At 37.3% G+C, this 16,938-nt stretch overlaps 1 protein-coding gene across 2 annotated transcripts in view; it reads right to left on the reverse strand.

The window, feature by feature from the left end:
• Positions 1 to 546: 546 nt before the first annotated feature.
• Positions 547 to 16,938, reverse strand: part of NFATC3 (nuclear factor of activated T cells 3) — a 66,189-nt gene continuing 49,797 nt past the window's right edge. Inside the window, exons 10-11 of one of the 2 annotated variants that reach the window (XM_068693606.1) lie at positions 12,555 to 12,656; positions 547 to 4,019 (exon numbers count right to left, since the gene is read on the reverse strand). In XM_068693606.1, the coding sequence (XP_068549707.1) occupies positions 3,895 to 4,019; positions 12,555 to 12,656 (227 nt within the window). In that variant the 3' untranslated portion in view covers positions 547 to 3,894. The remainder of the gene's footprint in view (positions 4,020 to 12,554; positions 12,657 to 16,938) is intronic. The other variant, XM_068693607.1, reaches the window with a different exon arrangement.

Consider the following 16,938-nt stretch of genomic DNA (forward strand, 5'->3'; position numbering starts at 1 on the left):
GCTGTTGCCAAGGGTGTTTCCCTCTGTACCGCTTGATTAGCCGACCTTGGGTTAAAAAAAATAATTCAGACTGTAGGAATTTTAAATCTGTTTTTGAAACAGCTTAACTCACCTGTGCTAATATTCCTTCAGGGATGGAGATTACTGTTTATAATGCTGTTCCTGAATACTTTCTGGAATAATTTCTGAAAATAATCCTGTAATAGCCTAACTGAAACAATCAGCTTTGCAAGCAGGAAATCACCAGTTATTGTGCAAAATGAAACTGTCAGAGCTGCCCATTGCCCACCCACTATGTACGGGCTCACTGTTCCTGGGGCTAAGCTGAGCCCCACACGCTTACCATGTTGGTTCAAACCCACCACTCTTCTAAGGAGGAATATTAAATGTCCCTCATGTTATATGTCATGATGGAGTGCAGCTGTCACGGCTGCATCACAGCTAGGGATTTTCTTCCCACCCTGCAGTCAGAGATGCATTTTAAATAAATGACAACGCGTTTGCGTTCTTTTTATTTATTTCAACACTATGATTTAAGAGCCTAAATGCAAGTTCTTCCCTTTTATTTCTGCAAGTAGCACTGCAATCATAACTTACAAAAATGTTTAAAATACAAAATGTACATGAAATTACAATACAAGGCTCTGTAAACATCTAGAACTTAATCTTTATTGTCCCATATTTTTAAATATAAAACTTCAATTTGAATGATTTCCGAACCTCAAGGAATGACATCCATTCTGAGTATCAAAAATAGAGTTTCAAAGCTTTGTATCAGAACAAAACAGTCATGTTCTTTTCATTCTTTGGTTAAAAAGGATGGCAGTTCCACTGACAACATGAAAGTTTCTCTACACAAATTGAGATTGCTAGTTTATGTTAATTTCAGAAATAAAACTCCCTCCCTCCCTCCCAGATTAATTTATTGTCCCATAAGCTTTAGTTTTCAACGTTGATCTTTTCTGACCTTCCTTATAGAAAAGCTACCTCATCATTAAGGCTTTCCTTCAGGACAATCTAAATCAGTACAAGTTTTGGAAGAGGTCTCAGGAAGAAGAAAGGACTTAAGGGCCAGAAAGTGGATGCCAACAAAATATCAACAGTTGCCGGGTTCTGCTGTTTAATTAATTTTGCATAGTCCAATAGAGATTGTGTGCTTTTTATATCACTAAAATTATACAAGATTAACAGTCTTTACCTACGTTATCACACAAGCTAAAATAAAATTAAGACCCTTGTATTGAAGCTTTTACAAGGCAAATACAAAACTGCTTTAGTATCCAAAGCTATATATATTTTTTTTTAATTTCATTTTTAAATAGGAAAGCATCTCTATGTCTACAGGCATCAAGGTATTTAAAGGCATCAGAAAATTTAGTGCATAGCAACTCTGGATTGTTTGGGCTCCTATATTTTAGGTACAGTATGAATTCCAGCTACTTACTTGGAGAACTTGCAAGGAGAGTCTGTACCAGTAGGATAAAGGAGCATAAATCCCATACAGTATGAAAAGCTTTTAAGTTAGAATTTTCCTACAAATGATGCTTAATGCAAAAGACCCAATAAATGGATGAAAACTGGAACATGCCTTGCCACCAGCACGCTATCTGAAGACAATTACATAGCTTACAGTGTTGTTTTTTTGTTTTTTTTTTTTTTTCAATGTTGAAAACATGACTAGATGCATTTCTGAGCATGTCAACCCTTTTCTAGGATTTTTAAAGTAAATGAGTAGAGGACAGAGTAAAGCACCATCGCTGAGGGACAGTTGTAATATCACACTTTTCAGATTACAGCCCTGCCAATCTTTTACTTCAAATCTAAAGATTTGCACCATTGAACAATACATTCACAAAAAGGATGCTTAGATTCCCAGCACATACACAGTGTCCTTGCATTGTTTGAAATAACTACGGAGTGTTGAGATAGTAGCTTTAGGCTGCACTCTTAAAAGGAAGCAATTGATAAAGAGTTTAATTTCACCTGCTTAATGTATGGACTTTGAAAAAGTACATGATTCAGCTATTACAAAGATGCAGTTGTGTAACTACTGTAATGCTAGAACTGGGGTGCTGACTTAAATTTAGGAGTACCAGTTTGTCTGCAAAAGGCTATATGTAAAGTCTTCCCCTGTGATTGTCTGCCAAAACGCAACATCAGGAATCCGAATTTACTCTTAGAGGTATTATAATTCAGTAATGAAGTCCACTTGAAGACTTACATTTTACTGTAACTTTAAGAGCCTAGAATATTTTCCTACAGGATACAGGCACATCCTCCATGTGTGTTTAGCTGTTAACATGTCCACAATTGTCTGAACGCTTCAGTGCAACTACATTTTCAGTATTTCAAAATTTTTGAGTGTATTCTCTTTTCATGGCTTACCCAAATAAGGAACTAAAACTAACATCTCAAATATGCTGAACCTCAGATGCTTCTCATCTTATTTGGCTGTGATTGTTGTACCCTGTATTTTCCGTATCAGAAAGCTATGTAAACTACCATTTCTTGTGGGGGAGGGAAACACTTGTGACCTAAGCAGGCAGTTTCAGATCCTCTCCTAGGTTTCTAATCATAGAGGCCTGAGACTTTTAATAACCATGTAAACAGATTGCTTCAGATGTATCAGGTTATGTGGGCAAGGGAAATGCATCCTTTGAGCACAGCAGTTTACTGCTGCCATGAATCTTCTGCATTTCTTTGGTAGCTTCTGCTTTACACATTTACAATTAAATGTGGGCAAATTATACTACTTAATCGCTAATTCACAGGAAATTGCTTTTTAGCAGTTTGAAGTTTATAAACAGTTTACATTTAAGGAACTGTAATTGTCATCTCCTTTTGGACTTCAAAGTGGCATGGTCAGGCATACAGCACATAAAAGATACAGATGTGATCAAATGATTTATTGCATGGAAAACTTGAATGCCACTGAATTGGTGACTTCAAAACCATATTCTGCAGGGTTAATAGGAACACCTGGATCCTCAGCAAATACTAAAATTTCTCCTGTATCTAACATGGCTTTGATGTTGCTGTTTTTTAATCTAAAACCCTACTTCTCAAATTTGATTACAAATGTAACTTTCTAAGAAAAAGCTATTTCAAGAAGGAGCCTGTGCTAATAAAGAACAGGAAGATTATCCACAAAGTTATAAAAGTTAAATTTTTGGAATGTCATTTCTATCCCAACACTTTCATGATGGAATGGTCTTTTTGCAGCCTATCAAGTAACATTTTCAGTTTATAAACAAGTGCAGATCTATATTTGGCTTTGCTTCCTATGAATCTAAGAAAGAAAACACTACAGTATTTGTATACACAATGGCTTCCATGGCATTGGCTTCAGATGACAGGTATGATCTGCCACTGGAAGATCATATTAAAAAATAATAATAATAAAATTAAACAATATAAGCTTAAAGGCTTTCCAAAATGACCAAAAGGTGTTAACAAATCATCAGTTACAAACTATACTATCTCTAAGGGAAAGCAGCACACTGAAGATGTGTATTAAATCTTTTTCCACATTCAGTACTGTGAATATTATAAGAGCAAACTAACATCTCCACACATTTGAAGCACTTACAATATAAAAGTATTCTATTTAAATGCAAAAAGCAAAGCTTGTTTGTAACTTTAAAACAGTTTAAGTATCTGGTGTAGATTCCACATGTCCATTTTAAGAAGTCTCTTTACAGCAACTGAGGAACTATAAATGCTCTGTCTCTACATCAAAAACGTAACCCACTAACAGGGCTTTGCAAGGATCCACTGTTCCAGTTCATAAAGGCCACAGAGTTGGAAGCACAGTAAGTCTAAAGAGGAAGAGGATGAAGAAGTATTCAGAGAGACCGTGAAGTTTTCATGGATGCTGAGTTGTAAGCTTATCTGTTACTGGATTCCGTCAGATATTCTCGTCTCCAGAGATCCAGGGCATGTACGTGGAGACTGGGTGGCCACTGTTGTTCCATGTGACACTGAGATCTGTGACATATCTCTTCCTATGATCTCATTTACTACAAAAAAAAGAAAAGAGAAGTGGCTGTTTTTATACTTTCCAAAATGCTGAACTCATCAATCCATCTCTTTTAAATCGAAATATTGCAGTGCTAAGCCTTGGTGCAGTTCAGTAGCAGAGGATGAATGAGGAAACTTTAGTAAGAGTTAAACAAGAAGCAAAAGCCTTAGCTTGTCTTATTACACCCTGTACTTACCATGAATGTCTGAAAATCTCTAAAACTCCTGAAGAAAATAAGCAAATGCATATTCATCAAAACAAGATCACCATCAGCCACAGCATAGGTCAGTTCAGTACAAATTTCCCCACAGAAGTCTGAGATCAGAAGTGTTACAGGCAAAATAAATAATTCCAGGCTTTCTCTAGCTACTTACAGAACTTCCTCAGAACTTGGATTTGGGTTAACAGAATGTGTTTTGTTTTGTTTTTAAATACTACATACCTATTTAATTGGCCAGTCTTCTTAATCTTACTCAGTCTTATTCTTTATTCTTATGTTTCTAACACTTCAGTAACAAAATCTTCCTCAGTCATCAGTCAGCTTTTCTACAGTCAAGAATTAAGATCGACTAATATGCAGATCAATTCTGTGTGTGTGTGTGTCACAGTACGTGTGGAATATCTCTTATTCATCAAAACTTTGAATATGCCAAATGACAGTAGTGAAAGAAAAGCCCCTGTTGTGAATTTGTTTGGATGTTCTATAAGCATGCACAGAATGGGATCCTTTTGTTGAATAAGGACCACTCCTCGTGTAACTAAGACTGTTCTTCTGCTAGTAAATTGCTTTTATTAAAAAGCTTAAGATACTGTGAATGCTCTGCTGTATGTGGAATGTGTACGAAATCTGGCTCTTGTAGACAGGCTCTGTCTGCGTGCTTTATGTGGGAAAGCTTGAAGAACACCTTATGTCATGTACCCGTATGTAATCACGGAGGAGGTGTCTGTTATCTAACAGTCGATCAATGACAATGGTATTCTCTTGCATGAGTGCAAGTGTTTAAAAATACACACTATGGTAGCCCAAAGGTTAAAATAGTCCAGATGACCTATGTACTAACAAATTCCCTTGAGCATTGCAAGACTGCAATTTGCTAAGCTTAAAAAAAATTTAGTTCAAAGAACTTAAACTGGCACTATGCCACTGAAAATTGTGTGACTGCAGGTAGGATGCTTTTCCAAACATTTTTTTATTTAATCAAAATAATGCATAAGTAAACAGTTGTTAAAAAACAATATACTTTTTTTTTTTCTTCTAAACAAAATTCAGATTTTTGCTTAAGTACTGTGCTCCCTCAGTTTCTGTCAGGATACTGACTGGCTTGCTCTGTGGGACCCCTAACAATTATCTGCTGCATGCTGCTGAACAGATTGCTTTGTGCAAATCCAGTACTGCAGCTATTCAGTACCATTAAAACTTTGAGTGGTACAATAAAAAGCAACATAGCTAAATCCAGTTTTTGCTTTGAAAGTATTAGACTCTTACTTTCTTTACGTTTTGATAGATTTTAGATATATCTATCTGTAGTAGGCAGCAGCACATCAAACTGGTCTATACTGTTCAACATTTTGTAGTTCCCACATGCAGTGGTGTTTACTAAGTGAATAGCACGTCCCCACGTGGCATTATGCTTTCCTTAAATCCCATTGTATCATGAAAACAATAGCTGGTCATGTGGTGTTTTATTTGCCAAGGTTCTGCATAATTCATTAGGTAGAGTATTGAAGTTACAGGTTAGTTTGTAGTATTTGTTTTGTTTTTAATCTCAGTGTGGTATCTCTTTCACACTTGGTATTTTGGTGTTACAGAACCTTTTTTTGGCAACATTTTTAGCCTGTGACCAACAGAGATTTATCTGCAGGCAACAAATGGCCAGGGGAAGCACACTCCAGACATCTATAGGTTGCTTTATGTTATGTACAGATGATGGTAGAAATGTTTCAAAGAAAGTGCAGACTGCAGAAGTCAGCAGCCAAGATCAAAGTGTGCTAACCCACAGCACGGCAGCCTGGCTGCTAGCTTGGAGACGTGGGGACAAGGCTGTTCCACAAGTCCTGTGATAATGTGCCTCTAAGGGAGGCCTGGGGAGCCCTGATCCAGTGTAGGAAAACCCTACCACTGCAAAGAAGTCATGTTGAATCTCAGGCAGCCTCAAAGCCCTTTGGAGTAGCTCAGGAAGAGATGTACCACCCAGCTTTAAGGCAGCAGTTAATGAGATGCCTGGATATATCGAAACTGGGAAGCATTTGGCTTTCTATGAAGGACGGCCTACGTTTACCAGCATTATCATAATTAACTTGTCTTTCTGACAGTGCGATGGTAGAAATTAAGAAAGTTTAAAATATAAATTGTGTAATTGTTAAGATGAGTAAGAGACTGCAGAGAAATATATGAGACTGAACGTAAAAATCACATGGTGCTTTTCCCCTTTGTATTCAATTGTGATTGAGAAAATTAATATTAAAGACTAAATTAGAAATCCACAAGTTAGAATTTGAATACATGATCTTCCTCCATACAGGGTCAATATTACCACAGAACATTTACTGCTCTGTGATTAAAACTGAAGACTTAATTCAGGAACATAAGCACAGGTTTTCTATAATGTTGGCTAGTTCTTACATGACAAATTGGGAGAGGAAGTCTAGTTCAACAGCCTGAGACTGGCCAGAGCTTGGGATGCACTGACAGTGCTCTATAACAGAGAGAAAACTTCTTTTCTATAGTTGTGGCAAAATGCTTTATCCCACCTTTTCTATTTTCAACTACGGGCTGTAGGGGTCATACTGTTCTTGAAATATGGCTAGAAAGATTTCATATACCTTTTACTTAACTGTAAAAGCTATTCAATCAGCAAACAGAAACTGGGAAAACAAGATATATTCTTTTTAAATACATGCACGTATTTTTTTATAAAACTTCCTTTCTTCCTTCAACATAAGTTTATTGGGGAAGGTTGCGAAGCCTGCTCAGGATTGAGCAATCCTGATCTTGGGTATGCTGTTAAGGTTCTACAGTCTGCCAGGTTCATTCCTGTAGTGTAGCTTATAGTTCTGCTCCCTTTTTGAGGTGACTTGACTCTTTCAACTTACTTTTTTCTTTTTTTTTTTTTTTTTTTTTTGAATTTCCATACTAAAACTCTTGCCTGTTGGTATGTTCATGCCAGGTGATTTGAATACTAATCCCACACCCCAGACCCCTACTTCCAAAAGAATCAGAGAGATTTTACATACAAATAATTAGAGATCTAACCAATGTTTAGTACTCAGTATGTACTGATGACCTAAACTTGTTGATCAATGCCAATTGCATGGGTAACATCAAAAGTGTTATCTGATGCTTAATGTGCTAACAGTTTAGGTTGCTTATCTTTTAATAATGACTAGATCAGATCAAAAATGAGAGCAGTGGCACACACTACAATCTGTGTAGAAACATGGCAAGTCCTTCCACTACAAAAGCAATAACTGCATTCTGAAAGCTTGATTGTCAAATATGGCGAGGATCAAAATGCAAAACAGGTATTTTAAATCAAGCTGTTAAATGGAAATTATTTTAATAACTCTCCAGGGTCTATTTCATTCACTTCTTTGGCAGTTATCCCATATTTCAGAATTTCAGCTGTTACTTTATTTGCAATAATTTTATCCTTTTCTTTCTCGATGTCTATACATAGTTTAAACTGGCTGGCAAATTTATACCCATACTTAAAAATAGGTGGTGCAGAACCGAATTTAGCATGGTGAGAAAAAACCTTCTGCTACAGACAGATTAGATTGGACCTGTAAATACTGGTAAGATTGTAATGTTGTATTGCAAAGGTTCCCTGCTTCCGTCTCCCTGTGCTCCAACCACAAAGTTTGAAAGTCATCTGGAGGCTCAGCCCCTATAACCTTTCAAAAAAAAATAAGCAGCATACTAACACCTGTACCAGTGGAACAGAGTAGAAGATAACCAGCTCTGACTTTGGGGTTTGCTATCAAGCTTGTAAAATAAGAGCAACCACACATTCTGTTTTCCTGGTTTGTTCCCGCTGTTTTGATTTCACAGTGTTCTGTTTGCTTTTTTAAGTCCCTGCTGACTACACACATGAACGACAGCTGAGCCACTGAGCTTGATATAAAAACCGGACCACAACTCTTTAGAGGCTCTTTCCCTGCTCCCTGCTTGCCTCCCCCTTGACTTTTAGTCAGAGGACTTCGCCTCTTGCTCCCTAAAGACTTACGCTGGGACAGCTGATAAAGCTATTGCTCCAGCTGCTAGCAGCATGAACAGCCAGACTGTTCATGAAGATTCCTTAAACTGTTGCAATTTGCAATCCAGAGTTTTAAAATAAATTAGAATTGGGTTGAACAGCTCAGCCATTTGTGCAGTGAGTGACACACACAGCTATGAGTTGTAATCTTGTCAGCTGTTCCAATGGAGATGTGTCCTGTGTCCCGTATGGAGCAACTTCCTGTGAGAAATTCTCACCTATAAAGAGTTATCTGCATTAGCTGTTTTGAACAGAACGGGGTTCTTGTGTTATGAAACATCACAACATCATAAGAGCTGGAGATGTCTAAAAATAGGTTGTGTTTTTTTAATAAATAAATAATGACAACAACAAAAAACAGCTTGCAGTAGCAAGTTCTAAAAAGGAACTGATGCTTTTGTGTATTTGTATGGTCTGTTTTTTCCTCCTGTTTTATTTCTTTCATCAATTCTGCAACGTCACCTTTTCAGTGTGAGACTTAGCCATAATTTGCGAGTCATCTTGTATACTTCTACCATCTTACTACATATTTCATAGTGGAATAAAAGCACAATTAGATGTAGCGTAAACTCGGAGATAGGTGTTTGAAGTTCTAAATTCAGAAGTGAAGGTGTTCTCTTTTTAAATGAAATGTCAATCCAGAACTAGCATCCTCCTAATTTGGTCTATACCTCATTCCCCCAGTTTCTGTGAAGGCTAAGAGACACGTATTTTGTACAGGAACACAGAAAAACATAAGTCATTAATTCCTGAACCCTAAAGGCCACTCTGGTAATAATGAAGTGACCTCCTTTACCTTGCAGGAAGCTGGTAATCTATAATCAGTATGGTAATCTACTATCAGTCCTTTCTACAGGTCTCTGTAATAAGTAGTTGCCAAGCATTTTAGGTTTTCATAGGTCAAAATACTGCCTGAAAACCTCTAAGGAGAACTATCAGGAAACCAGTTCAAATCACAAACTAGATATGTAATGGGCAATAGCAGAGACAGAGAGAAAAGTAGGGAAAAAACATCATGATGCTTCTACCAGGCTTCAAAATGTGCTTGGCCAAGGGAATTCCTAAGACATTATCTTTTGTGCTGAACAGTCCAATCTGTATTTTTCTCACGGGGGTCTTTTGGGTCTGTGCAAAATTCTGGCATCCGCAACACTGTGAGGCAGTAAGTTCCAAAGGTTAACTACATGTAGCCGTATCAGTGGTTTTTATTTATATCAGTCCGTTATTTCACTTGCTGAACACTTTTTTAATCACTTTTTTAATCAGCTTTCTCAGGATGGTTTTTTTTTTTTTTTTTTCTTGTTAGTTTTTCCAAGCTACCCATTCATTTTTAACATCTTCCCAACATTAATTTTCCTGGAATGAATTTCCCATTCATCTCTCCTGGCTGGAGAGAGCTAGCTGATTCAATGGAACTTCTGTTCCAAATCTTTAAGCTTGCTGGTTGACCTTAACCAAAACAGCACCTAATTTTTTTTGTGGGCTCAGGGAGGAGAGAAGGGGACCATAATTGAAATGTGGGCATATACCCTATCTATGCAGTTGTATTTGTTCTCTGCTGGTTTCATACTCATTCCTGGCATTTATTCACCCCTTTAAAACAACTTAATTTTCATAGAATTGTCCATTTTAAATTTAAGACTGCTTTAAATAAGAATAGTCCAGAGAGCTTATCACTGTGTGTATGGAAATAGGGCAGTGTTTTTTTCTTTTTCCTCCTTCCCTTACCATGATTTCCACTCCTTTAAGTAACATTGATTTTCTTTAATCATGAGGTTTTCCTGTAGATATTTTCAGCCAGTTCTTGTTTTTCACTATTCTGAATAGCTCAGCAGTAGTAGTGTGACATTTATCAGCTTCCAGTCCTCTGGCTCCAAATCGGGTTGTGAGAGGTTATACGTTGTGGTTAATAGTTCAACTGGTGCTTACTCTTCCAGAACTGTTGTATGGCTTTTCATCTGGTTGCAGTGAATTCACTGTCTGTTTTATCTATTTGTTGTGAAACCCTTGTTCTGATACTTCAACTTGAGACTGATCCTGCATTAAGTTCCTCTTTCAAAGGACTTTGGCATAATAATCTCGAGTTCCTTGGTTGTGAACATCAACACAAAATATTTTCTAAGGTCGTTGATGGTTATCGACTTTAAACTGAATTCCTGATTTATCATCTGTTGGTCAGGTTTCAAGCTTAACCTAATAATTTTCATGTTCTTTTCTCTTTGGTATTTGGAAACAGCTTCTGGACTCTCTAACTGGTAATTGTATACTTAATCTGAACCTTTGCAAGTAGTTTGCAGACCACTTGCAACTATTTTACCCTTTTGACCATCTATTTTTTTCTCAAGTTTTACTGTTTTCCTGTAGTTCCCCTTTCAAAGGATTACTGAAGTTTGTTGCAGCCTGCAATGCTGAGACTGTGACAAAATGAAGAAATATATTTTTTTTAACTAGTTCCTGTACGCTACTTGGGACCAAATAAAGAGATGTTTCCCCTTGTGGGTTCCTCTCATGACTTAGTGCTCCATGAAGCACTCATCACACTTACCCATTCTATAAAGGATGACTCAAGTATTCCGTTCGTGTGTTTCCTGCCTTTGCACATTGTCTGATCTCCTGAAGCACACTACAGTTATGGTTGCTGTGCTGTTCAGTGGAGTAATTCAGAAGCTATACTCTTAATTTAAGCCTGGCGTCCATCCTAGTGAGTGATACAGTTCTTTTGTCTGATTTGACACTAAGCATTCTTTAAGATACAGAACCATTCTTCTGGCTTTCCTGTGTAAATATTAGTTTACATTACAGGATTAGCATCCCACTGACTTGCTTTCTTAGATGAAATACCTATTACTTTAATTAAAAAAATGTCACGTTTCCCAATTGTGTTTCTCAGATGCTAGTATTCATGAATAAGCGTGTTCCTCTATGGGTCTGGTTTTAAGTTTGTGTGCCCTTTCAGAAGCATACATCTTGTAATTCTATGTTTGGGTTTTGTCAACCTCTGTCTCACCGTTTACTTGACAAGACTGATGCATGCTACTTTATTTTTTTTATTACTCCATTGAGTCCATCATTCAAGAATTTTTCTTCAACAATCGTTTTGTACCTACTAGATCCAGAATTGCACAGGGAGTAGTCTAGAACACAGAAATAATCTAAGCCAGAGCTGGTATTTTACTAATCAGTTTGCTGTTTCAAAATGTTTAAATGTCAATTCACTGTAGGGAGTCCTTTTGCAAGTTTTGCCATTCTGAAGTGTAGCTACTTACCTTACTGATCACATTCTGATGATTTAAGTAAAGCAGGACTAAGTGAGTTTTTGAAAGATGGTAAAAGACCAATGCTGTGATTTATTTTAAATTAGTTATGTGAGCAAATCTAAGGTAAGTCTACACACTAATCGTGTGAGAGCTTTATTAAGGCTATAACAGATCTAGGTTACTTTAGTGGTAACAACCCTACATTGAATGTACGGTTACAGGTATTCCCCTTTAAAAATCTACGGGGAAAGTAAAACATGTTACATATATATGGGTGTATGTACATGACTGTGTGTCCATCTATTTATATATATCGAATATATATGTAAAGGGACAGGGCAGTTCTTCGGCATTTTAGGCATGTTTGTAGTAAAGTGAAAAACTTAAGAAAAATGACTCTAAATACAAACACGTCCAATATACCACTTGTCAATTTCTAACATTACTATTTAGAAGAGTCAGGGTGCATAATTACCTTGTTTATATGTGAGACAAAGAAGCTGAAAGCACCTTAAAGCAAATCCAGATGAACTTTCCCAATTGCATAGTACGCATTAAACTAGAACTCCTTTTATGAAACCCAAATTTCTGACACTTAGATTGGTAGTGCATGCCACTGTGTTCCATCTATTTAGATTGACATCGCTGTATCTTTTTTAAAAAAAGGAGAAACATTCTAAGTTTCTCAGAATTAACTGATCTGGCCACTCTACAACCTTGGCTGTATTTGGGTTAAGATTTTCATATCCTCTTCTGTTATTGAACTAGATTCTACAGCACTCAGGAAGTTCTGTGGCAGCTATATATACTTCAGGTGGAGGCTTTTACTTAGTGAGTGTACACCTGGTTCACAACTTCTGAAGTTTCCAACTATTTCAGAATACACAGGTGTCCAATTATAGCAATACTTAAGTACTATATAGTGCTTTTCACTTACATATGTTAGGACTATTAAAATACCTTCCCCTCTCCTTTGTGCTCCAATTTTAAACATTGAAGCATTTCCGTAAGCAGACTCACCCTCTAGATTTTCCACATAGGAGTTGGACATGAGTGCTGAATGTTGAGTCCATTTCTCTGTTGAACCTGATGGCTGGTATTCCAGGTCAGAGATAAAACTGTCTGTGTCAGAGAAGAAGACAGACATAACTACTGACTGGACTAAACCAAGAAGTTACAGTTCACTCAACCAGGAAGTGACTTTCAGTTTTCTTTTAATAGCACTAACTTTAAATACCCAGTTTCATTCACAACTACTACATACGTTGACAATAACTATTTATAAATTGTCAGAGTGCCTATTAGAAACAGTATCACTTATCTTGTATATTTAATTAGTTTTCAATTTGTAGCCAGAGCCATAAAGGTAATGGTTAATATTTTTGGATGTCTACCTACTTGTATAATTGTGAACTTGATGCTGCATAAATTTCATTTAGAATTTGTGTTGGCTTAGCACATTCCTCTGTCAGTTTTCTCAACCTGCTTTACTTAATGCAGTCACATGAAGAGTGCTTATACCTCTAGACAGCATCTCTACTGAACATGGTAGGCCTGGTAGTGCTAGTAAGTAAGACCTTTATTTTTATTACTCTTATCCTTTAAACAATGGAAGCAATTCCTGTAAATAGCTGTTAGCTTCTCCTTACTTGTCAGACTATCTGAATATTTTGCCCAAGGTACTGCTCTTCAGTCAGTAAGGCCACACAGTTTGCAGTGTGGGAAAACAAAGCATTATCTTGGTGTAGGTGGCTCTGTCAGAGGCACTGTGAGAAATCAAGGAGGAAGAAGAGAACTGTTCTTCACTGAACCTGTTCCTAGGGGAAAAATGAATGTAGAATGGTGTATTTATTAATTTAACCAACAAGAGTGTATTTATGCAGCTGTGATTAGTGACTACGCAGAAATTATACCAGGATACCTTTTTTTTCCTTTTCTGTCTAAGATGGAGCCACACATTTTTGTAAATGGGCCTTTAATACAATTAACGAAGCTGCTACAAAAACTGTCTAAACTGTGCCTTCTGGATAGAACCACACAGCTGTTTTGCCAGCATGATTTCTAAGCAGTGCTCAGGGAGGACTCCAGGGAGAATGAAGTTTATTCTCATTCCATCCTGAAATTCAAGCAGTTCAAATTACTTCTTTGGATGACTTGTCAAGCTTAATTGTTTAAAGCATAAAGTTGCATGTGGAAGTGGAAGGCATTAGCTGTGTTTCAAAGAAATATCCACTGCCATTTTGAAGGAAAGGAGCAGATGAAGGACAAACTCTTGAGAAAAGCTCACTCTTCATTAGTTCTTCTCAAATAATAGGAGATTAAGAAAAGAGCATTTTCTCACCAGCTGGTAGAACCAGCAGGAAAGTGACATTTAAATACACATCGAATCCAGGGAGCCAGGCAGAAAACTACCTGGGGATGAGACAAATTAACTTTTTCACGGTGTTCTTTAAAGCTCAGGCTTTCAAAGATGCAGACAACAATCACAGTGAGAGCCTCCAAAGCAAACAATGGAATTAATTGCCCCTTTTAAGCAAGTGTCTGCATCACGTCAGCATCATTTATACAGTAAAGATTATCTGTCACTAGTGGAGAAATATGATTAAATTTTTCCCAATTAATTTCATACATAGAGGGACTGTGAGTTATTTGAGTTACAAAGCTGGTGACAGTATTGAATTTTCACTGTTACGAATTCCTGACACTGTATGTTGTATGTAGCATGTGTAACAGGTCTCCTGCCAGCACCTGCTGGAATGAAGCATGCACGTGCCTTGGGCACAATAGTTGTTGTTTGTGAAACGTGGTAAATAAAGCGACAGCCTTTATAAGTGGGTAATACAGCGTAAGGGTTTTGTATATGAGCAGTGAAGTTGGATAGAACTTGAGGTACCAAATAACCATACATTAAAAATATCTTTCTACCTTATCATTTCATAAACAGCTGAGAAAATTCTGCCCTCCCCCCCCCCCCCCATTTCCATTAGCTGTACCAGACTTGGGTCAGAGCTGTAAAGCAATGAAAAATTGTAGCTCTGTAATAGGCTCCAGGCAGATCAAAAAGTTAAAGGATTTCTACCATTTGGTTTTCAGGATCTCTTCAAGCATCTTAGTTTATTTTGTTTTGTTTTAGCACTATCAAATTAAAAGCCTGTATATCCTTTACTGCTATGAGCTGAGTAAGACGTAGGCAGCTAGCCTTAACCTAGAAGACGTGCTATTTCTAGAACAGTGGATCCCCCAAACTATACTAGAATGCACATTGTTTGTGATGCTGTTAGAGCCAGAGTGGGTTTTTCATATCTGATGAAAGTGTCTGGCAGGCTGTACCAACAGTCAAGGCTTGGTGGTAGTGCTGCATCCAGCTAGGAACTTGTGTTTTGGATGACAGCAGACTGAATTATTGTATTTACAGATGTAACAAGGATCAGTAAACCTCAAATAGCATTAGGGACAGACTGCAGCACATGCTTCCTTGCATATAGGCCTTCTTTTATCAACTCTGGATTGAGTTCTATCAGCTGCATTTATATTGAGAAGCCCTGCAGCTACATCACCGTTAGCACCACGTACATGTACTTAGCCTGGTTTTGACTCTGCAGAACCAGCAAGAAGTACAGTGTCAACTTTCCTGTTTAAAAAAAAAAAAAAAAGCAGCAGCTGCCAGGCTATAATTAACCCTCAGTCTTCTCTGCTGTGGAGCAGCCAGCTGTGACTCTAGGGGTTGGTGATCAAAAATAGGCAAATGGAAGGCCATGTTTGCAATGGCAAACCCTCAAGGACACGATGAGTGGCCTTGCAAGTTACTACTTCAAGCCATAAGATGTACTTATTTTAGAAGTTTTGGGTTTACACCAACTTTACTAAAAATTACTTTTTATTTTTTAAAAAACAAAAAAAAAGGATGTATGAAATGTTAGAAGCATAGTTTTCATGGGCGTATGTTTACAGCTAGTAGAGACAGTGTGTGTGTGCTGCAGTCACAGCACAAGCTGTAAGTTGCTCTGTACAGTAACAAAAATCTGTCCATGTCATGGCTATGATGTCACACTCTGCATTTATATATTGTAGTGAAGCCACCTTATGTAAGTCACATCGCTACCCCTTCTTTCAAGCAAGAAAATAAATGAATTTAAACAGTTTAACATAGTAAGCATTAGGCGTGAATCCTGGAGCTGGAGGCCACATGCTGGGCTGTGGAAAGCAGTGCAGAAGTGTCTAAGCGTATTTCTGCCAGTGTTGTGATGACGTGCCTAACTCCTTTCAGCTCTGCTCCTAGTGGTAGTATCTGCACCATGATGTAGACATAACAGTTGCATTTCCAAAATGAGTTTCTAACCTGTCCAAATTCTTAAATGGGAATCTTCTTGTGGCAGTACAACTAGGTGTACTTAACTGGAAATAGATATGAGGTGTTTTGCAGCTCTCAGAGACAAACAGGAGGATTCATACATTAGCTGGTCACAGAGATCTGAGGATTTGTGCAAAGTTCTTAACACATCAGCAGCCTATAACTGATCTTCTCAAAAGACGCCTTCCTGGCCTCAATCTTATGAACGAATCCACTAGAATCCACATAACATCCTTTAACTGCTAACAACCCTGGATGATAACATCCTTTTCACTTTTAATTACTATTCCAACCTCATCCCTTGAATCTACTGCTTAGCGTCTGGATTGTTCTCTATTTTATTCATAACACCCAATCCTAAAAGCAGAGTGCTATTATTGTCCAATACATGTCAGGTTTTGCCTTATCACCTTACTCAATGGTGACACCTCAGATGTCACTGCAGGAGCCCATAAAGCTTATGGGAAGAGTAGGAATTGTATATTGCTTTTTATTGCAAAGCCTGTATACTTGATAATATATACTTAAGATACAGAATACTAAGAAAGATGGGAGTTTAAACACAACCTTATTAAACAATTCACAGCAGTGCCATTTTCTGAATGCCTTTTAAAATCAGGAATATTCTGAGTTCAGTGTACAATGCAGGCTGGAGTTCTTGCTGCAGAAATCCATGCCAGGTATGTTGCAAGATGCACCATTTTGTTCTGGCATTTAATATTAGTGTCTGTTGACCTTCAATGCTTTACTTGGCAGGAAGTTGTCTTAATTAAGAACAACTTATTAATTTGAAAATTTTAAATACATAGAAATAGAAAATACAGTCATTCAGTAAAAACTTTCTTATTAGTTACTGTTAATAGGATACGAGTAGTGATGCTAAGTTAAGATGAAGCTAAAGTAAAAAGATGCCTGTAAAGATCCACAGATTTTCTAGTAAAGATCAGAATAATTTCTGAGCTTCCAAGCAAGAGAACTTATCCACTGAAGAGTTATCACAGAACTATTAAAATGAATGAATGCAAGTGGCTTAGAATTCTATGTGGAATGCGC

This window comes from Anas acuta, chromosome 10 (assembly GCF_963932015.1).
Source record: "Anas acuta chromosome 10, bAnaAcu1.1, whole genome shotgun sequence".
Taxonomy (NCBI): Eukaryota; Metazoa; Chordata; class Aves; order Anseriformes; family Anatidae; genus Anas; species Anas acuta.